At 34.8% G+C, this 23,347-nt stretch overlaps 1 protein-coding gene across 1 annotated transcript; it reads left to right on the top strand.

Moving 5' to 3' along the window:
• Positions 1-1,347: 1,347 nt before the first annotated feature.
• LOC143666541 (olfactory receptor 8K5-like) lies at positions 1,348-2,286 on the top strand. The gene has a single exon (XM_077140219.1). The coding sequence runs from the start codon at positions 1,360-1,362 to the stop codon at positions 2,284-2,286; it is 927 nt and encodes a 308-aa protein (XP_076996334.1). The 5' UTR covers positions 1,348-1,359.
• Positions 2,287-23,347: the final 21,061 nt, after the last annotated feature.

Genomic DNA, 23,347 nt, shown 5'->3' with positions numbered 1-23,347 from the left:
TATTTTTCCTAAACTCTCTTCTGTTATTGCCCCATGTGGCCTCACTGTATTGTCATGGAAAACTGTTTTCAAATTCAGAACTTTCTTCACTACTTTTCCCTCAATGTCTCCCATCTCACTATGGGGAGTCTGCTTTAGACTCTACTCTGCTTTATCCACAAAGTCTTTTTCTTTAAAATGCAAATAACTCAAATTTTATTAGAACCTTATTTTAGTAATGGCACCCTAATGATGTTTTCAACACACAAACATACAAATATACAAAAATACATACACTGGGCGGGCCGCGGTGGCTCAGCGGGCAAAGTGCTTGCCTGCTATGCCGGAGGACCTCGGTTCGATTCCCGGCCCCAGCCCATGTAACAAAAAAAAACGGAGAAACAGAATACAATAAAACAAGAAAATGTTTAAAAATGTTTCCCTTTCTTCCTTCCTTCCTTCCTTCTATCCTTCCTTCCTTCTCTCTGTCTTTCCTTTAAAAAAAAAAAAAAAAAAAAAATACATACACTATACTTCCCCAGACACCTATTGTGATTACCCATTACCCTGATGATCCAAGGAAAATGCTTACTTACCAATATGACTCAAGTTCTCCTCTATCTGCTGGATACACATGCCTCTAATGAGGCTTTTCCTTGGTTCCTTAATAGTGAATTGGAGTCTTCTTCTTTGAGCCCCACGTTGGGTGCCAGATGTTGCTTCCTGTTGAAACAGAGCTCAAAGGGTATTAAGGAATGATGAGAAAGAAAGAAAGGAAGAAGGAGAGAAAGAAAGACACAGATGGGCTCAGGGGGTCTGAAGCTTGAGTTTACTTCGGACAGACTTCAGACAATTTTATTCTTAACCAGATCCTGGTTATATACCACAGGATGACAATAGGCATGCATGCATTTCCTGAGGGAACACAGTTCTTATCTTTCAGTGTTCTTCCTTCTTACTTCAAATAACCATTTGGGGTAAACAAACATTCTCTTCCTCCCAGACTGCTCTACATAACAATCTCTACAGTTTACTGCCACCATCCTGAGGCCAGGTGCTCCCAACAAAACCTGTAGGTCTTGTTTTAACACTTGGCTCCTACAGGGTTATGTTGTCAGTGGATATGCTTAAAACATTATTGGCTCTATTAAGGGTTTAATATGTGTCATCGTAGTGCACAAGGTGTTTTGTTTGAGACCCCCTACATTGGAAAAATAGAACTTTTAAAAATTATTTCAAAATCAGACTTGGGAATTAATATCCTATCATTCACTCTAAGAAATATTCTTCATTATTTCTACAAGTATTATGTTTATATAATGTTACATGAAAACTCATACCAACATTTCTGTTTCTCTCCAGAAAAGATAACAGGATAAAATGGACCAACAGAATCTGACAGTGCCATCTGAATTCATTCTACTGGGAGTCACAAGGCGCCCTGAGCTGCAGGGTCCCCTTTTTGGGGTCTTTCTCCTCATCTACATGGTCACGCTGGTGGGAAACCTGGGCATGATCATCCTGACCAAGCTGGACTCCCATCTCCACACCCCTATGTATTTCTTTATCAGACACCTGGCTTTCATTGATCTTGGCAATTCTACTGTCATTTGTCCCAAGATGCTGGTAAATTTTGTTGAGAAGCAAAATACAATTTCTTATTATGCCTGTGCCATGCAATTGGCTTTTTTCATTTTGTTCATTATCAGTGAATTTTTCATATTGTCGGCCATGGCTTATGACCGCTATGTGGCCATCTGTAACCCTCTGTTGTACAGTGTTGTAATGAACCAGAGACTTTGCAATGTGCTTGTGGGTGTCCCCTACCTCTACAGCACAGTTCTGTCTCTGATGTTCACCATTAAGATATTTACATTGACCTTTTGTGGTTCTAATATCATCAGTCATTTCTACTGTGATAATATTCCCTTGACATCTATGCTCTGTTCCAATGAAAGAGAACTAGGATTAATGAGCATAGTATTTGCAGCATTTAATTTGATTTCCTCCCTTCTCTCAGTCCTAGTATCCTACATGTTAATACTGATAGCCATATTTCGAATGCACTCAGCCCAGGGCAGGAAAAAAGCGTTCTCCACTTGTGGTTCTCATCTGACTGTGGTGGTTGTGTTCTATGGGACTCTACTATTTATGTATGTACAACCTAACTCTGTTCACTCTTTTGAAAGTGACAAAATGGTCTCTGTGTTTTACACTTTAGTCATCCCTATGCTTAACCCCTTGATCTACAGTTTAAGGAACAAAGAGGTAAAAAATGCCTTCTACAGAGTCTTTAAGATTCCATGATCTTATTTGATACTCAATATAGAATACTGTTCTACAAATTTATTACAAGAGGAAATACCATTTGACATATTTTTAATAGAATTACTTTCTCTTTGGCTCTCTAACAAAGACTTCACCTATATACTTCCATAGAATCTCATAATTCTCCTAAATGTAACACTTTTATACTCTATGACTCTATATTCATAAATCATTTGTTTATTTCTCCATTGTGTTTGTTTTGTTTTTAAGGAAAATAATTGACTTAAATGTGTTTTCCTTGTATTCTCTGAATCAATAGTCACAGTATATAGAAAGCTTGAGAGTTTTCTTTGTATTCTGTTGACACCAAAAAGAATTTACTTGATCTATCATCCATTTCTACCATGATTATCATCTCCTATTAACTATACATTACTCATATATGTGGGAAATAGATTTGATAACTTTGATTACAAACACTTGATTTTTTTCTTACTCTTGATGTATGTAATGCCCTACTTGCTGATTTTTATGGTTATATTTAAGATGTGCACATATCGGGTAGTTCAGAAAAGAATCAATGTCAGAAAGTGAACAAATATAGAGAAGATGGAGAATAGAAGAAGGGTAAAAAAAGAAAGATATTTAAGATAACTGACTGGAAAGACTAAAGAATCCATTAAAGATAAATATTGAAGGAGAACATAATGAAGAAAATCTATTGTGAGAGCCAGAAGATAATATTGACACATATTATTATCTCTAATAGTATTTTAATGACTTTGGAGAATATTATATTAGTAAAGAAGGAAAAGGAACATCTTAAGAGAACAAAAGATGCTCACATAAAATACTTTCATTACAGAGCACCCAAAATCTCAGGAAAGCCATTCATTAATACCAGATACATATAGGATCGTGAACAAAACTCAAATTAATTAACTACATTCTATGACGTAAAATGCATTCTTCTTACTATTTCATATTTAGTAACTAGAATAATTTGGAGACAGATATTTATATCACTTTAAAATCATCTGTTTTAAACAAACAACAAACCAAACACCTTCCTCTGTTTCATGTTATCTTCTTAGCAAAATAATTAAAGAAAAAAGAGAAAATTCTTGACCATGTCCTTATAATTTACACAAAGCCAATGAAATCCAGTTTTTACTCACTGCCTTGTTTTAGCTTAGATAGTGTATTAAGAAAAACTTCTGAATTGGTAAACAAGATAAATATCATCTGTGGATTTGAGGCTGTATTTGTTGAGCCATCATTCTCATGTTTTTCTTAATTTTTGTTCATGTTTCCCTTTAGCTCTTGAGCATATTTAGGACACCTGATCCGAAGACTTTATCTACTAAGCCCAATGTCTCTTGAGCCCTAGTTTCTGTTATTATTATTATTATTTTATTTTGGTTAATGGGACATACATTGATCTTTCTTCATATGCCACATTGTTTTGGAAATGTGACATTTTGAATAATATAAAGTGATTACTCTGGATATTAGATTTTACTCTACTCGGTATTTATGTAGTTAACTTGCTATAGTTTGTAGTTTCTTATTTGTTTTCTGAATTTTTAAAACAGTTTTAAAGATTATATTTGTCATATGGGGTTTCTGAAGTTTGATCTTAAATATGGGCAGCTGTTGGCTTGACAGAGATTTTTATTAAATACTTTGACCCAAAAAGAAAAAAAAGAAGAAACAGAGAGAAGAAAAGACAAAATACTCTCTTAGTCTTTGCAGATTAGCTTTGTGATGAGGTGTTCCTTAAATGCTCAGACAGTCTACTTACAACTCTGGCCCAGCCTTTATTTACCACTTGTGCTGAGACTGAAGATTACCTGGCAATGATAGTTCTGGGTCTCCTCAGGTAATGTTTTATTTTCTCCTGAACCTGTGTTTTGCAGTGAGCAAGACTGTTGGTTTCTAAATTCTTTTATACATGATACCTTTTCAAATACTTTGTTCCAGAAAGTAACTCACCACTAAACCCCTCACTGTTTTCCTCAGATGTTCACAATGTCTGTTATATGTCCCAGCTGTATTATTTTGCCACAGATGACAGTAGCTTGTTCATTTGCCTTTTGTTAATTTTGAGGAATTTCCTCTGTTTAGATCCTTTTCTGTCATGACATTGCACTGTAGGTAAAACAATGGCAATCACCTTGTTTCAGTGTTTTGGGAAATATTCACATGGGTCCCAACAGGCAAGCTCTATTCCTTGCATACAAAGTTTGCTCTGTTCCCTCTCCAAACAGATACTCAGACTGGTAAAATGCATTGATGCCTTCAAAACCAAAGTTGTAACTTTTACTATATTACAGTGCTATAACGAAGTTGATGCTGACACTTCTTATTTTTTCATTCTTAAAAATGATTAAGCTGATTTGCAAGTAAATACATTGTGTATAGTTTTATTCTATTCTTTCCTCAGTGACAGTAGCTTTTTGTTAGTCTGGAGAGTTTTTAGCTCTTCCCGTGGAAAAAGTGAGCTCTTGCTTTTAGTATCCACCACTGCCACACCTACAGCAATTTGTGAGGGAGGAAGATTTAGGAAATCCCCAGCCCCAATAGCAGATTGATGTGGCACTATGTCTCCCAGAGAGTCATCAGATCTGAACCTGAACCCTAGAAAAGAAAGAAAAGACATGAGGATTTCTAACAGGGTATCTATTTTAATCAAAGGCAAATGATAATCTAAAAGGAAATTTCTAAAGAATATACAAAAATATAGGTTCTAGTAAGTGGATTTACAAATATTTCAGGATATAAAAGTTAGTATTCATAATATAAATTGGAGAATATTCACTAGAAGCAAATAAATGATAATTTTAAAAACTCTATTATATAATAGTAGGGAAAATATAAAATATTTATTAGTAAATTCTACAAAAGACATACAATCCCACTATAATACAAAGTAAAAAAACTTTAGTGAGAGAAATTAAAGAAAACATAAATAAATGTTTTCCAACAGATATTCATTTGTTGGAAAACTCAGCCTATTAAGGTGCCACTTCCCCACCTGTTCCTATAAAGATTCAAAATAATACCATTCAAGGAGGTAGGGATTCGCAATTGAATTCTAGCTTTTACTTTGTAATGCAATGTATCTGCAATCCTCAAAGCGATCCTGCAAAAGAAGAACAAGGTTGGAATATTAACACTATATGTTTCCAAGCCACAGTGATTAGGACAGTATACTATTTGCATAAAAGTATAAAGTTAATTCAGGAAACAGAATAGAGAGCCTCGGAATAGATAACATAAGAAGTCAACTGATATTCCATGGAAGGAGTCAAGGCAATTCAAATAGGAAAGGGAAATCTGGTCATCAAATGGTGACACATTAACCTGGTTAGGTACAAAGAAAAAAATATACCTTGACTCTCACATGATTTTCATTTTTTTTTAACATGGGTAGGCACTGGGAAGTGAAGCCAGGTCTCCAGCATGACAGGCGAGAACTCTGCCAGTGAGACACTGTGGCCAGCCCTATTTTCAAAAATTTTAGTTGGACCATAGAATTAAACATAATAGCTAAAGCAATAAACTTTCCAAGGGGAAATATTGTATGCTGAATGGAGAAATGCAGAACATCTTTACAACCTAAACATCTAAAAAGAGAAGTTATACTTGTAAATTAATTTAAAATAAGAAAAAAAGAAAACCTAATTTTAAAAAAAGGATAGAAATTTTAGACACTATAAAAAAGATATTTCATTGGTAAATAAGCACATGGAAAAGTGTTCATTATCATTAGTCCCCAGTTAAATGAAAAATAAAATACAATGAGATATTAGTTTATGCAAATAACAATGGCCAAAATATTTTCTATCATATTGGCAAGAATGAGGAGCACACCTAACTGAAAGATACAAATAAAAAATCATAAAATGCTACAATTTTGGAAGGCATGTTTACCTTATGACTCAATAATTCCACTTAGATATTTTCCAAGAGAAATTATTTGATATGTTCACAAATATACACAAATGTTCATATTAAGCATTTCTGCAAGAATCCAAAACTGGAGTGCTTTGGAGAATGGTTGAAGTATTATGGAAATTTCACGGAATAGAATAACACCTAACGATAAAAACAACAACATGGATGAAGTTTATACACAATATGCTGAGTAAATGAAGGCAAACTGAGAGAATGTATTATATGATTCTTGTTATAAGAATTTCAGGAACAATAAAAAGAAATCTCAGGATGGAATTCAGAAGAGCAGTTACCTGGAGGTAGAGGGTGGTTTGTATAGAGACTAGAGTAGGAGGCAATTTCCTTGGTAATGGAAATAGCATAGAATGTAGAAGATGTTAAGCCTGAGGCACTTCCATTTCATTTGTTTGTTTCAAACATGTTCTACATCTTAATTTAGTTGTTAGAAGATACAAAGCCTGAGGTACTTTTGTTTTTGTTTGTTTTTTTGAACATGTTCTGTATCTTTATTTAGGTATTGAGTACAACTGAAATATAGTTTTCAAAATAACACTGATTTGTACATTTTAGATCTGTGTTCAATATACAAATATGCCTCAATTTTTCTATATATGGAAGTCTATTAGGAAGCAGGCATGGAAAAAGTATGACAGAGAGATGTACTATCTTACAAGCAAATTTGAAACTCTATGAATTTGTACTGAATGTTACAACAGTGGTGGCATTTCTGCTCAAAAAATAGTAAACTGAAACAATCATTTTGGTAATGGGTTGAATTATAATAATTGTTACAGGTTAGCATTATGAAAGAACAAAGCACACTTATTATTCACTTAAAGATGTAGGCAAAGAAACATCTCACTTCAATTGCTAGTACCCTAGTTAGTTTTGTGAAGTCAGGAAATTGCAGTTTATTTGAGCTTGCACTCTGAATATGAAAAAAATAATTGGCTTTTGCAAGTAGTAAGTGATTAAGTGGTATATTTATAACACCGTGCCTAAGACATATTTGGTTTTGAATAACAAATTCAAACAAAAATCCTATGCAATGATTATAATTTACAATTTCATCTTGATTTTGTAACAGTTAGGTTTTATAGATATTGAGGTGTTGTCTAAACTTTTTTGTCCTTACAACTGTGATTGTTGACTCTGTAAGTATATGAGTACTTTTATGTCATGTAGATTTCTGTGGGATTATAAAGATTAGTTTTGTGTTTTTCATTTTTCCCTTTCCTTGAATTGTTCCTCTCTCTCCTCTCACTGGGGAATATGAAATGTGTGCCAGGTGTAGCAAGGCAATCTTTTTAGCCTCTCAGGTGATTTGGGCATAATAAATGAATCACACACTTCTTCCTAAGGCAGTATAACAAAGGAGAAAGGAAATCATAAATTTTTCCTACTGAAGAAAATAAGAATAATTTTAGAGAAGAAACTTTATTCTTCTTAAGGTGAGTGGATATAAATTGCCTTTCATTGTGATTACCACATGGATTGTGGTAATGATCCATGACTTCTGGATTCTGACTATAGACTCTTACTGCTCACTGACAGCAGATGACTTCCAGGAAACCGAAAGCACCCATTAACTCATTCATTAGCTGCAGCTCTCTGAGGCAGTATGGTGATATTATGGCATTCAATACTAGGAACTGAGTATGTGCACCATACTCTATGGCATGTGAAATTTGAGACTGCATTGCATCAACAAAAAGGGAGAATGTGAGTCAAACAGAAATTAAATAAATATATATGTTTAACTGATGAAATAAAAGTTTGATTCATATTATAAAAAACACATTGGATTAAATTTTTTGTGATTTTTTAATTTAATATAAAATTATTATAGTCATTAACCAAACTCCAAAATTTTATGTCCTCATGGACATTTTATTTTATTGGATTATTCATCTATATTACAATTTTACAAAGCTTAGAATTCAGAGGAAAAGGATAAAGAGAAGCATGTGATTAACACATCATCAATAGACAATAGACATGAATGAGGTCAAATGCACATGGATACTAATTTTGAAAAAGTTTTGAAGTGAACTTCACAAAATGTAGATATAATCATTATAAGTAGTACAATTGTGTGGCATTTAGTCCATCACAAAGTTGTGCAAATGTTGCCAATTCCATAAAATTTTCAACAAATCCAAAGGAGACTCTCTGCTTGTTAAGATATCTTTCTTCATTCCCCTTTCCTCAATAACAAGACATCCTCATTTCCCTTTCCCTAAGCATTTGACAACATGTCTTATTTCTGTCTGTCTGGATTTAACTAGACTGCATAATTCATAGAAATTGAGTCATAAAATATATGACCTTTTGCATTTGCCTGTTTTCACTCAGTATAACAATTTCACATTCATCTACCATGAATCATAGTCCATTTGTATGGCTGAATAATATTCATTGTATGGCTACAGCACATTGTGTTTATATAATAACCTGTTAGTGGATATTTGTGTTTTCCCCATCATTTGGCTTACTTCATCAAGCAACTGGGCACCAAAAATGAGACCAGTTAACACATGAAAATAATGATGACAGTCTACCACCTTGACCCTGAATCTTAATCTTCGAATAAACAATATAATATGCTCATACTGTTCTCTAACATTATCCAACTAGAAATGCACAAATCCTTTCCCAAGAAGAGGATCTAGTCTTGGTTACTATTCACTGTTATCCTTTATATTCTATAGTTTAAATAATATTGTATATGGATAATACAACTTATGCTCATGATGGGTGGAAAACAAATATATGTGTGCATATATGTATTTATATATTCATAGCAAAACTAAGAATAAATTAGCATTACAATTACAGTCCTGCCTTGATTCTGCAACAGATCACAAAGTCATAGTTTCTATTTATAACTAACTTCTTCCATGATCCATTTCATTTTCCATTTATGTTCAGCAAACACCACGGTGGGACATGGTTCACTGTATGGTGAAGTGACTTAACCTTAATTCTTGTAGCATATGGGCCATTAGTAGTCCTGCCTCAATTGTGTTGCCATGGCTTTCCATTAAGTTTATTCACAAGGGGTGGTAACACTAAGAGACATTCTAAGGTATTTACTGTATTCTAGGCACACTGTACTTTGTGTAGTAGCAGTTCTATTTAATCTTCATAGTCAGGAACAATCACACCAGCAAAGTAGAGTAAAACCCATCTGTACATGTTGATTTAGAGATAATAGAAGCACAAAGTGGCAAGGTGGCAGTCTTCCACTTCAATGGAATCTTTGTCACATCTCCTGATGGATGCACTTGTCATTTTGAAAATAAAATATTTAGAACATTGGTGCATAAGGACATAGGGACAGAAAGCTATTTTTTTTTATTTCTAGTGGATCACAAAGAGTGTTAATGAGTGATGCCACCTTTGTTTCTACTCTGATTTCTGGACCTATTTAGACCCACTGTAGTGACCCACTACTCAGAAAAAAATATATTTGTTTCAAAATGTTACTGTACATTATAATGTATATGGTCACCAAACAGCTTTGAGAGAAAGATATCCAGATTTTTTCATGTCTGCTAACAAAACATCTATTCTGCAGACCATAGATCAAGGAGTCATTTTTACTTTCACATTTTATTATTTAAGAAATACAATTTCATAGGATGATAACCACCATAGAGAGTGACTGTTCTGAAGGATTGGGTCAAAGTAAGCATAAACTTTCTGGAAAAGATTCACCATTCTAGAGTCCATGAGCAGCAATTGTGATGCAAAGGAGGAGATCAAATATCATTAACAAGTTCAGAGACAGTTGATTCCAACCCTCATGAGTGACTTTGAGGAGTTCAAGATTCAGTGGAGGAAGTAACACCTGATTTGGGGAAAGTAGAAAAGAGCTAGAATTAGATGTGGAGTCTGAATGTACAACTGAAATACTGCAATCTCATGATAAACTTTAATGGATGAGGTGTTGCTTCTTATGGATGAGCAAAGAAGGTGCATTTTGAAAAGAATCTATGAAAGGTGATGATGATGAGAATGTTGTTGAAAAGACTAGAAAGTAGTCATTTATTTATTCTAAAAATATTTAGAATATTACATAAGATTAGTTAATAAAGTAACAGGGTTTGAGAGGATTGACCCCAATTTTAAAAGGACTTTCACTGTGAATAAATGTTATCAAACATCATGACATACTGTGGACAAATCTTTCATGAAATGCCAATAAATGTGATAATCTTCATAATAGCCTTACTTTGAGAAATTGCTGCATCCACCAGAAATTTTGGCAAAAACCACCCCAATTAGTTAGCAACCATCAACATCAAGGCAAAATCCAATACCAGCAAAATAATTAGGACTCTCCGAAGGCTCAGATGATGGTTAGCACTTTTAGCAGTAAAATATTTTTAATTAATACATGTAATTGTTTTTAGAAATAATGATCTTACACTCGTAATAGACTACAACATAGAGTAAACATAATTTTAAATGCCCTGGGAGGCACAAAAATTCATATAAATCACTTTATTACTGTATTTGCTTCATTGTAGTGGTCTGGAATGGAACTGGTAATATTTCTGAGGTTTGTCTATATATTTTCAAAATAAACATACAAAATACAAAGTTTTGTCAAGTACATTTTTAATATCCAATAATCGATTATAAAGAAAACCCAATTTAAATGCCAAAATTACATAGAAAAGCATTCATTATCATTACTCATCAGGCAAAGCAAATTATAGCTACAAAGATTCTGTTTTGCTCAAATTTCAATGCCTACTTAAAGAGGAAAAAATAAAATTCTTTGCATTAAAAATCAGTGGGAATAAGGATCAAGTAGAACTTACAAACTTAGATGTCAGTTTTAAAATGATAAAATATATTTTCAAAGCTAGCAACTTTATATATATATATATATATATATATATATATATAGAGAGAGAGAGAGAGAGAGAGACATACATTTACCCTGTGATGCAGTAATTCCACTCTCTAATATGTAGTAAAAAGAAATTAGTGAATATTTACACAAATATATGAGAGTGTTGATAGTGGATTTTTTAAAAAGTCACAAATTTAAATGTTCATCAATAGAGGAAGATTGAAAGAATTGATGCATATTTATTCAATAGAATATTATACAGGAAATCAAGCACAGCATGAATGAATAGTCTTCACAGGAGATGAGATCTCAGTTTAGAAAATTCTACAGTTGTGGCATTTATTGCTACCATGTTGTTGTGTGTTTGTCATATAAAGGACAAGGAATATGTGCAAGTTTGAAACTGTCACGAACCCCAGAAAAGCCGTGCTCTTTAATCCTTGTTCAATATTGCTGTGTGGGATCTATTTTATTGTTTCAATGGACACATGACCCACCCAATTGTGGGTGGTAACTTTTGATTAGATGGTTTCCATGGAGATGTGTCTTCACCCATTCATGGTAGGGTTGGTTACTAGAGCCTTTTAAGTGGGAAACATTTTGGAAAAAGCTCAGTGCTGAGAGAGCCCACATAGCCAGAGATCTTTGCAGATGCAGAGGGAAAACATCCCCAGGAAAGTTTTATGAAACAAGGAGAGAAAGCTGGTAGATATCATCATGTACCATCCCCATAGACAGAAATACTCCAAACTTCATTGGCCCATTATTTGGAGGTGAAGTAACATTCTTGAGGAGAAAAATACCATTTCCTATCATGCTTGTGCACACAGCTGGCTTTCTTCATTATGTTCATTATCAGTGAGCTTTTCTTGTTGGCCATGACCTACAACCACTATAGACCATCTGAACCCTCTGCTCTACAGTGTTATCATGACCCAGAGGCTTTGTCATGTCTTTGTGGGTGTCCCCTACATTTACAGCACCTTTCAGTCTCTGATGATCACCATTAAGACTTTTGCATGTACTTTCTGTGGCTCTAATGTCATTAGTAATTTCTACAGAGATGAGATACCCTTGTTAACCATGCTGTGCACAAATGCACGAGTACTAGAGATGTTGACCATAACATTTTCTACATTTAATGTGATTTCCTCCCTTTTGGTAGTTCTACTGTCCTGTGTGCTGATTCTGATAGCTGTAAGTCAAATGAATACTCCTGGAGGAAGGAAAAAAGCTTTCTCCACATGTGCTTCTCATCTGATGATGGTGGTGGTGTTCTGTGGGATGCTACAATTTATGTATGTACAGCCCAAATCTAGCCATTCTGTTGATACTGGTAAAATGAACTTTACATTTTATACTTTTAATATTCCCATGCTTAACCATTTGATCTATAGTTTATGGAACAAAGAGGTAAAAAGTGCCTTCCACAGAGTGTTCAAGAATGTATGAAATATTTGTATATGATATTCCTTATAGAATATTTCCTAGTAAACAATAGTTAAGGCAAGTGTACTTGAAAATATTTTTCAGAGACATAATTTCAATATCTTTGAATCCTAAAATGACTAATTATAATGCACAAATAGATTGTTCCTTCTATATTCAGAAATTAATCCTCACAAATGAGATAACAAGTTTTTTTTTTCAGAGTGTATAAGTCAGTGTTCTCCAGAGAAAGAGAGGGGCAAAATTTATATTATTGTATAAACATTAAGATATCTATTGTAAGAAATAGATCACATAATAATGGGGATTAGCATGTCTGAATTCTCAGGTCAGGGTACAAATTAGAAACTCCAATGACGGTGATGTTGAAATCCCCAGATGAAATGGAATGGGTGAAGTAATGATAAAATTTCTTCTTTTTGATATATGAAATCTGCAGCGCTCCCTTCATGGCTTCCAACTGATTGGATGAGGAGACTCCTTGCATTGCTGAAGGGAATGTCTTTTGTTAACTGTACATGTAATCACCCAGAAAAACATGTCCTTAAATTTAATTCTTTCTTATTGGTGTGTACCCATTTCAAGTAGGATCTTTTGTTTTGGCTACTTTACTTATGGTTTGAACCACCTCATCAGAATGCATCTTTATCTTTTTACTGGTGTCCTTTATAAATGAGTGAAATTCAGACAAAAAATGCCACAGCATCAAAAATCTGAGATCAATGAAACCCAGAAAAGAAGGGAGAGACCAGCAGAAACCACCATGTGGCTTGCTGTGTCACAGAGAAGCCAAGGATAACCAATTGTCAGTATTCAGAAAGAAAGCTTCATCTTGATAATGCTTGATTTGGAAATGATCTTGCTCAAACTGTAAACTAATAAATTTCCATTATGTAAGCCAAAACATTTAATGATATCTGTGTCCACCTAGGAGAGCAAAACAGATTTAATCAACTTATTAATAAATCTAACTCTGAAATATCCTCACAGTAAAAATCAGAGAATTGTTTGCTTGACCACAACACCTGGATGCCAATACCTAGCCAAGTTGACATGAGAAATCATTCCTTGTTTCTGAATATACAATTCATTACTTTATTTCATAGAACTTCATTTCTGATAGTAATTTTATTATATTCATCAATAATAAACTCTATGTTTATGTAAGCTTTAAGGGCATGGATTTTCACAAATTCTTTCTATTTTGCTTTTAGACAGTTAAACAACAATGTAAAAAAGGTAGGGGCAAAGAATTATCTCTGTCTCCTGAAGACCCAGTAAACTATTTTTGTTCCTTCTATTGCCTGTCATTTCTACTGTGGGGATCATTTATTATTGTCTATGCTACCCTAAAAAAATGTGGGTTAAATAGATCTGATAACTTTGCTTTTGGGGAGTCAGTTTGATTTCCTTTTCACAAACCCTGCTGTCCCACATGCTGATTCTCTTGCCATGTTCCAGATACAAAGATATTATCTAAGAAAGAAAGGAATGTTAATGAAAAGTGAATTAAAACATAGTGAAGAATAGAATAAGGGGAAGAAAAGAAAGATATTTAGGATGATTGGAAGACTACAGAGTTTATTGAAAGTGTTAGTTGATGGAAAATATCAGGAAAACTGCAATAAGATCCAGAGATAATATATATGTGTTTCCTAATTCATAATTTCATTGGATTTGGACAATATTATATGGTAAAGAAGAAGGAATAACATGCCAGTAGGACAAATTACTCTAACTTAAAAAGTTTGCATTTCCAGACACCCAAATATCTGAAAAATGGAATTTGTGAATAATAATACCATTCATTAACTGTGGATATATAAAAGTATGTGGATCTGAATTAAAATGAATTATTATACATTTTAATGAAATAATATACCCTTTCCCCCTTATTAAACATTTTTTTCATGATGAAATTGGGGAATAGATTTTTGTATCATTGCACATTTTTCTCACTTTCAAACAAATGGAGTAATACCAAAATATCTTCCTATATTCCATACTTTTTCCAATGTACACAAATAATTTAAGAAATAAATTACAACAGAACATTGTGGGTTAAATAGATCTTACCTTAATTAAGGTAATTAAGGTTAATTAAGGTAAAGATCTTCTTTACCATATAATATTCCCCAAATCCAATGAAATTATGAATTAGGAAACACATATATATTATCTCTGGATATTATTTCAGTTTTTCTGATATTTTCCATCAACTAACACTTTTAATAAACTCTGTAATCTTCCAATCATTCTAAATATCTTTCTTTTGTTCCCCTTATTCTATTCTTCAGTATGTTTTAATTCACTTTGATCTAACTTAAAAAGTTTGCATTTCCAGACACCCAAATATCTGAAAAATGGAATTTGTGAATAATAATACCATTCATTAACTGTGGATATATAAAAGTATGTGGATCTGAATTAAAATGAATTATTATACACTTTAATGAATGTATAGATTAATTAAGATCTGTGCCTTAATTAACACAATGTAAAGAAAAGGTACAGTTTTTACTCTCTACCTTGCCTTGGCAAGATAGTGCAATAAGAAAAAAATATTTTTTTGCATGGGCAGGCACTGGGAATTGAACCTGGGTCTTCAGCTTGGCAGGTGAGTACTCTGACACTGAGCTACCATGGTCCACCAAAGAAAAACTTTTAGATTGCTAAATATGATGACTGTTAAAGAAGCAAGTAAATAAAGCTTAGCATAATGCTGACAAACCTTATTCTACCCGTTGATTTTGTTCTAGACACCTGTTTTATTTTGTAAGCTGCAGAATGCAGCTAGAAATATTCCACTAGAAATGGAACAGCATTTAAAAAGGAAATTTCTTAAATTACAACTTTACCGTTCCAAGGCCATGAAAATGTTCAAATTAAGACACCAAGAGAAAAATACCTTTACTCTAAAGAAAGGTATTTTCTCTAAAGAAAGGGTGAATGAAATTCAGGGTTTCTATCTTTCAGCTGGGGTGACACATGATACATCCGCTAGTTTTGTCCCTTCATTCCTAAGGGTTCTCCAGGGGTGTTTTTTTTTTGTAGCTCCAAAGGTCTCTGACTTGGTGGGCTCTGTCAACACTGCAGCTTTCTCTAAAATGGATTCTTCTTAATGGGCTCCAGCAAGCAACCCGATCTTAAATGGGTTAAGACACATCTCCATAGAAATCATCTAATCCAAATTACCAACCACAATTGGGTGGATCACATCCCCATGAGAACAATAAAAAAGATCTCACCCAGCAATATTGAATGAGGATTAAAGGACATGGCTTTCTTGGGAATATAATGCTTCAAACCAGCACATTCCACTCTTTGAATCCCAAAGAACATGTTCTTTCCAAAGACAAAATATGTTCATTCCATCACAATATTACAAAGCCTTAAACCTCAGTATTATTGTCTTAAACCATTTCAGTAAAAATACAAATACAACATGAAATCAGAAACTATAAAACTTCATCAAAGTCAGCTACAGGCATGACCTGTCTTAAGGAAAACTGTTCCTCTTGCTCTGGTCCTGTAAACTCAGAATAAGTATTCTGCTGCCAACATACAGAGGAGGTACAGTCATAGGATACATATTCCCATACTCATATGGAGAAATTGGCAGGAACACAGGGTCACTGGACCCAAACATTTCTGGAAATCAGCCGTGCAACTCCACTAGATTTCACAGTTTGACAGTCATTTATCCTTGGGGTTTTGGAAAGCATCAGTCCCACCCTTTCCAAGGGCCTATGCATAGCCCTTCTCTCTACAAACCCTGGGGGATATCACTTTATTCTCAGCTCCACCCTCCAAACATTGCAGCCATACCCAGGCTTCTGTCATCTTCAAGGCACACACTCAACCCCTCCAGAACAATGGGATGGCAGCAAGACTCTCTTCAATCTCTAAGGAGTGTGGTCCATCCTCTCCAAGACCTGCAGCACAACTCATCCAGAACATTGAGGTGAAAGCCCCACTTTCTACCTTTGGAACAAACTCACCATCTCCAAGTGCTTGGGTGGTTCCATGCCTCTTGGCCTAAGGCTTTTTGGTTTCAGAACTTAACTTCCATGGTTCTGTATCAGAAGTTATTTTTCTTTTAATTTGTCCCTTTCTGTCCCTTTTAATGAAGAGTGGCAGTGGCCATGTTTACTCAGATTCAACATCACTCTTAGTTTTCTATGTAGTAGGCAGGGATCATGCCCATCAGACAAAAGGGCTTTTCACAAATCCTTCCTGAATAACACCATCTCCAATCCTGGCTTTTTCTGAAATGGATGATTGCTTCCATGTTTGGTGAAATCCTCATGTGAGGTCAATTAGCTATGCTTCTTTCCCTGGAAGCCCAGAATTTTTCAGAATATCAATTTTCAGTTTCTTTGTATACAAGAGTTCAGTTCTCAATTTATCTCTTTCCTCTTGTATTTTACTAAATTCTGCAAAGAACAGACAGATTGCATTTTCTACCCTTAACTTCAAAATTTCTCCTGCTAAATATCCAATTTCATTGCTCTTCAATTCTGCCTTCCATCCCCAAAGGATGCCTTCCTTCTGGTTTGTAATGACACATTCATTATTTCTTTTTTAAGCCGTATCAGAAGTATCTTTAGAGTACATGTTTCTACCAATAGTATCTGCAAAGCCTTTTCTATTACACTTCTTATAACTCTTCCAGAATCTTCCCTTTATCCATTTAAAAGGCTGCTCCAACATGTTTGATATCTGCAAACCACAACAGCGCTCCACTTCTCCAGTACCAAAACCAGTTTTAGTTTGCAAGCTGCTGGGATACAATATATCAGAAATGGAACAGCTTTTTAAAAATGAATTTATTAAGCTACAAGTTTACAATTCTAAAGCCAAGAAGTGTTCAAGTTAAGACATCCACAGAAAGATAGCTCCAAAGAAAAGGCAGATGAACTTTAGGCTTCCTCACTCTCTCAGCTAGGAGAGCACATGGTGACATCTGCTTGCTTTCTCTACTCATTTACTAAGGCTTTCCCAGGGGCATTTTCTTTCAGTATCTCCAAAGATCTCTGACTGTGTGGTCTCTGTAAACACTGAAACTTTTCCAAAATGGTTCCTTCTTAAAGGACACCAGTAAGCAATCCCACCTTGTATGGGAGGAAACCATCTAATCAAAAGTCGCCACTCACAATTGGGTGCATCACATCTTCATTGAAATAATAATAAAGATCCTTTTGAGCAATATTGAATGAGATTAAAGAGCATGGTTTTTCTGGGGTACATAATAACTTCAGATAGTCACATCACACCAGGCATGCAAGTCACTAATGTAAACACAACTTGACTTCAGCTAAAGTGCATTTTTTCATATATTTCTTTGAAAATCAAAGAAAATCTCATAGAGTTAGAAAATACATACAATCCCCAAAAGTGAACTGAGACAAAAACATCATCAGAAATATAAGCAGACTGCTTATTTTGTGAAAAATTAAAAGTTTAAGGACTCAGAACAATTGATATTTGAAAATTAAAAGAAAATAAATAGAAATTTATTTACTTTTTAATTTTAAGAAAATAAATAGAAATTTATTTACTGATCATCATCAGAAATATGGAAAGACTACATATTTTGTGAAAAATCAAAACATTTTTAAGAATCAGAACTGTGAACCAAAGAAAAACTGATCTATATACATATATATGTATGTATGATTTATACATATATATGTAGATATGTATATATGTATGTATAATTGAAGAAATAAAATTTTGATGCATAATAAAAAACACATTGGATTAAATTTTTACATTATTTTCAATTAATAGAAAGTTATTATATTCATTAAACAATTCCCCAAAATTTATGTCCCCATAGACATTTTGTTTTACTGGACTATTCTTTGTATACTACATTTCTAAAAATCCTAGAATTCAGAGGAAAAGTATAGAGAAGCATATGATAAACAGATTATTAATAGACTATTGACATAAAAATGACATCAAATGCACATCCATAATTACTTTGAATTGAAGTGAAATCCACAAAATGGAAAAATAATCATTAAAAAGAGTTCAATTGTGCGGCATTTAGTACATTCATGAAGTTGTGCAGTCACTGCCCTAATCCAGAAACTTGTCAATGCCCTCAAAGAAGACTCTCTACTTATCAAGATGTCACTCCTCATTCTGCTTTCTCTGAGAACCTAACAAACTGCAATCTTCTTTCTGTCTCTGTGGATCTACCTGTTCTATGTGTTTCACAGAAATTGAATAATAAAATATATGACCTTCTGCATGTTCTTGTTTTCACTCAACATAATAATTTCTAGATCATCTGTCATGTATTGTACTTCATTCATTTGTATGGCTGAATATAATGTTGCATTGTATGACTACAACATATTTTATCTATTCATCTGTTGGTGGACATTTGTGTTTTCCCCACCATTTGGCTTTATGAATAGTGCTTTTATGAAGAGTCCTAGGTGAGCATTTGCTTGGATACCTGTTTTAAATTTTTAATTGTTTGAGTATACACCTACTAGTGGTATTTCCAAGTGATAGGGTATAATAAACAGGGTTTTCTAAAGAAATAAACACACACACATGCACTCAAAAGCACATCTTAGTAGGCTAATAATAAGAATTGGTTCATGTGACTATGGACAGTCCCTGAGTTGAAAACTCCAAATCAGGTGATTTTGAGTTCCTGAAAAGAAGCAGGTTGGTGGAACTATGCATAGAAATTCTTCTTTCTGACCACTTAAATCTTCAGTTCTTACTTTAAGACCTCAACTGATTGGAGGAGGAGAATATTCTCACTGTTGAAGACAGTCATCTTTATTGCTTATTTATGTAAACAGCAGTACATTGAATCAATTGTATAATGATTTAAATCTATCCATGAAATAACCCCAAAATAACCATCAGTCCATTGCTCACCAAACAAGTGGACACCATCACCTGGCCAGTTAAACATGAATGTAAACATGACAGTTCAACCTTCCTTCACTTGACACCCTTACACATCTAATTAAACCACACCTAAACTCTAAATAAAGAAAATAGTATAATATAGTCATACTTTTGCCTAAAATAATTCAACTGTCCTGCATAGAACTGGAAATGCTGTAACTCTTCTAGGATTAAGAAGGAGGATACCAGTCTATGAGTGTTATTCACTCCTCCTTTGAACTCACAAATTAAATATTATGCAGTATGGTTAATATAATTTATAAGTAAATAATATATATCATTATAAATTACTATATATTATATATTGTTATAAATTATACTATAGACATTATATATGTAATATATTCATAACAAAACAAGGAATAAATGGACATGACAATTACAGTCCTTTTTTCTGCTGTTGGTCACACATGGTCATAGCTCATATTTATGCATCTTCTTCCATTATCCATTCTTTTTTTTTTGCATTAGCAGGCATCAGGAATTGAACTCAGGTCTCTGGCATGGCAGGTGAGAATTCTGCCACTCAGCCACTGTTGCACCACTCTACCGATTGTATTTTACATTTACCTTAAGAAAGAATCTCAGCAAGTAATGGTTTTCTGTATTGTGAGGTGACTCAAACCTTTGTTCCTGAACCAAATGGGCCATTAGTAGCCCTGCCTCTGATGGGTTGCAATAGCTATACACTGACTTTATTCACAAGGGATTGTAACACTGAGACATTCTAAGAGATTTACTGTATCATAGGCACACTGTACTTTATATAATAAAGATTTATTTCCTCTAAAATCGTGGTCAATCACACTGGCAAGTGCATAGCATCCAACTTTGCCAGTTGATTAAAAGGCATAAGGAGCACAAAGTGGCTCTCAGGCAGTCTTCACATCAATGGATTCTTTGTTGTCTTCCTTGGGGTTAGCACTCCTTCTGAAAATAAGACCTTTAGAACATCTGAGCATAAGGTTATAGAAAAGAAAATTTTTTCAGTGAATCAAAAAGTTAGTAGTGACTGATGTTACTTCCATAAACATTCTGTGACTCCTGAACCCCATTTAAGCCCACTGTCGAGGACTTAATTTTGCATTTTTAGCTAAAATACTTTAAATTAATGTATTTAAATTATTTTCAGATATAATAGTGATACATACTTAATATACTACAATATAGGGTAAATATAAGTTTTATATGCAGTGGGAAACCAAAATAAAAAAACCATGTGACTCATTGTGATATTCATTTTGTTGTTATGTCCTGGAATGAAACCAGACCCTAACATGTGTTTGAGGTATGCTTGTATATTCACAATTTAAGCACATGAGAAAAAAAGAATTTGCATTGAGAACATATGTAAATGTCAAAAAAATGATTAAGAAGAAATTCATTCCATTAAAAATAGGGCTTTCTTGCCTTTCTCACCTTTGCCTTTGTGAGACTGCCAACATGTCCTCAATAAATTTTCTGCCAGCTTACTCTTTGGGTTGTGCCATTGGATTATTTCTCATAGCCTGGCCAAGAACCTGGGAAGCTGGATCTGGCAACACATTTTCGCAAGCTAGGCACTACTCTCTGATTGTCAAGACTAGTAAGTCATGATTATAGACAGGGAGGCTTGGTCATGTGCTTTTGGTTTTTTCTTTGGCTTATTGTGGTCCTTTTCTATATTCTCATGCAACTCTCTCCCTCTCTCTCTCCTCAGCTCTCTAGGTAAATTCTAGCATGATTTACCTTCTTGTTTGGCTTCTTCATCTCTAGGAATCTAGGGGCTCTGATCCCATTTCCTGAGGAAATGAACTAAGTTCACTCTGAGACTCTGTCTCACTCCTTGGAGGTGGTAGGAACCTGTCTCCACCCTGTGTAGATTCAAAGAGCCTTTGAGATCAGACACTGGGGCTTCTCCCTAAATCCAGCAGAAGCCCAATGACAGCCCAATTGAATCTTTCTCCCCCTCTCCTTTTTTCTCCCTCTCTCTCTCTGACTCTGTCTCTTTCTCTCTCTCTCTCTGAGATTCCTCACACTGTGTCTCTTCCTTCCCTCTAGAGACCCAGACCCTTCCTCTTGCTTAGTCTGTTCCTCCTTTCACCTCTTCCACAGAGATCCTCTCCCCTACCTCCATGAGAATCTTCTTTCACCTCTCACTGACTTTCTGTGCCATCTGAGACATTCCACCTTTTGTTACACTGGTTACTGGGTTAAGAATTCTTGCACCAAACAAGGTGTTGCCTTTAACTTCTGATTTCAGCCCATGGGGCCTGAAGAGACACTCCACCGGGAGTGTCTCTTCACTAGGCCTTGATCATTTAGTCTCTATTGAGACATATTGCATCCAAACATAAAGCTTCCCTTCTTGAGCATACTTTCTTTTTAGCCCTTAGAAAACTGGAAATGTAGAGGACAAAAGTATTCCAAAGAGCATTTTCTTAGACTTCTCTAAGGTGGGGCAAGTGTTCCATCAGGCACATAAGTCTACAAATTTCCCATGGACAAACATCCCCAGGGATGCCAGGCAACTCATCTCAAAGGCATTGGGTGACTTTACTCTGCACATAACCAAGAGAATAGACTGATGGAGAGGAAGTACTGCTTGAGAGCATTGTCCTGGAATTCTGTTGGACAAGGGCAGGGTTAGTGTTCTTGACCTGTGTTTGGAAACCTCCCAAGAAGCATAATTTCAGACACCTCTCAGGAAGGTATAGGTTTGAGTCCCCAACTCTTCAAGAACATTGTCCTGTATTTATTCTAGCAAAGGTCTGGGTTAGAGTCCCTGACCTGTGCTTGAGAACCTCCCAAAATAACAGGTCTGGACATCTCTCAGGAAAGGTGTCATGGAGATACCTGGTGTATGTACACCCATGTTCCCAAGAAATTGGGCTGGAAGAAAGGGAAACACCCATGTTTGATGTGCTTTGAGACACCAACTGGTCACAGTGGCACTAGTAAGCCTCCTCTATATCCTTTCAAGAGAAAATAGGAAAAGACAAAAATCAATATAAGCTAAAAATTGAGAAACATAGTCCTCCAATTTGTCTCTCAATTACAATACCATCATCCAGTCTATAAAAGACAAAGAAAGTAATCAGAAATTCCCTAAGCCAAGATACTTATAATTCTCTATCAGAAGATCTTAATGATCCACTTTTAAATGTTGTTTGTGAAAAGGCATGAGAAAATGTACCGTCAAGGCAGTTAGTTGCAATAAGCTAAGGGACATCACTCAGGAGAATGAGGAAAACATGGTTCTGTTCTGGGGTAAGTTATTGGCAGCTCTTAAAAGTATGTCAATACCAGTCCAGATTCATGGGAAGGCCATATTTTGTTTGGCAACCATTCCGTCAGTCAGTCTTCCCCTTATATTTGGAGAAAGCTGATAAAGTGTTCCACAAGCTCACAATCTCCCACTAATTCTGTTTTTATCAGAACAAGGTCAAGGATGAGAAGGAAAGAGAGGTAAGTATAAGACCAGAGAACAGGCTTAGCTAATTGTAGTTGCTGTTAACAGTGCCCTGTTCCCTTGAAGTCACCCAAATAATGGATCCAATCCTCAAGGACTTTGCCTTAACTGTGAGTCAAAGTGCCCCTAGCAGAGAGTGCCAGAAGCTTTGAGACAACTCTTGAACTCATTGAGACCTTGCCCCAAGGGCCATGAACATAAGCATTTGGCCCAGGGACTGCACTGTCTCCTGAAGGGGGTTGGAATGACCCCCAGAATACGACTTGCAGCAAGTGAAGAAAACTAAAGGTGACTGAGGTTGTTTATAGCTCCACTGACCTCACATCTAACCATCAACTTAAAACAGCCTCAGAAGACACTTAATATGGCTGGTATGATTATTAATTTCTTAATTAAATAATAAAGTCACTTGTGCTGTTCTGAATTGCCAC

Source organism: Tamandua tetradactyla, chromosome 23 (genome assembly GCF_023851605.1).
Source record: "Tamandua tetradactyla isolate mTamTet1 chromosome 23, mTamTet1.pri, whole genome shotgun sequence".
NCBI lineage: Eukaryota > Metazoa > Chordata > Mammalia > Pilosa > Myrmecophagidae > Tamandua > Tamandua tetradactyla.
Note: the sequence above shows the minus strand (reverse complement) of the source record. Positions and strands in the feature narration are given on the sequence as shown.

Bases quoted from the DNA above. Each gene is read 5' to 3' on its own strand.
- LOC143666541 (XM_077140219.1), top strand. From the start codon at position 1,360: ATGGACCAACAGAATCTGACAGTGCCATCTGAATTCATTCTACTGGGA.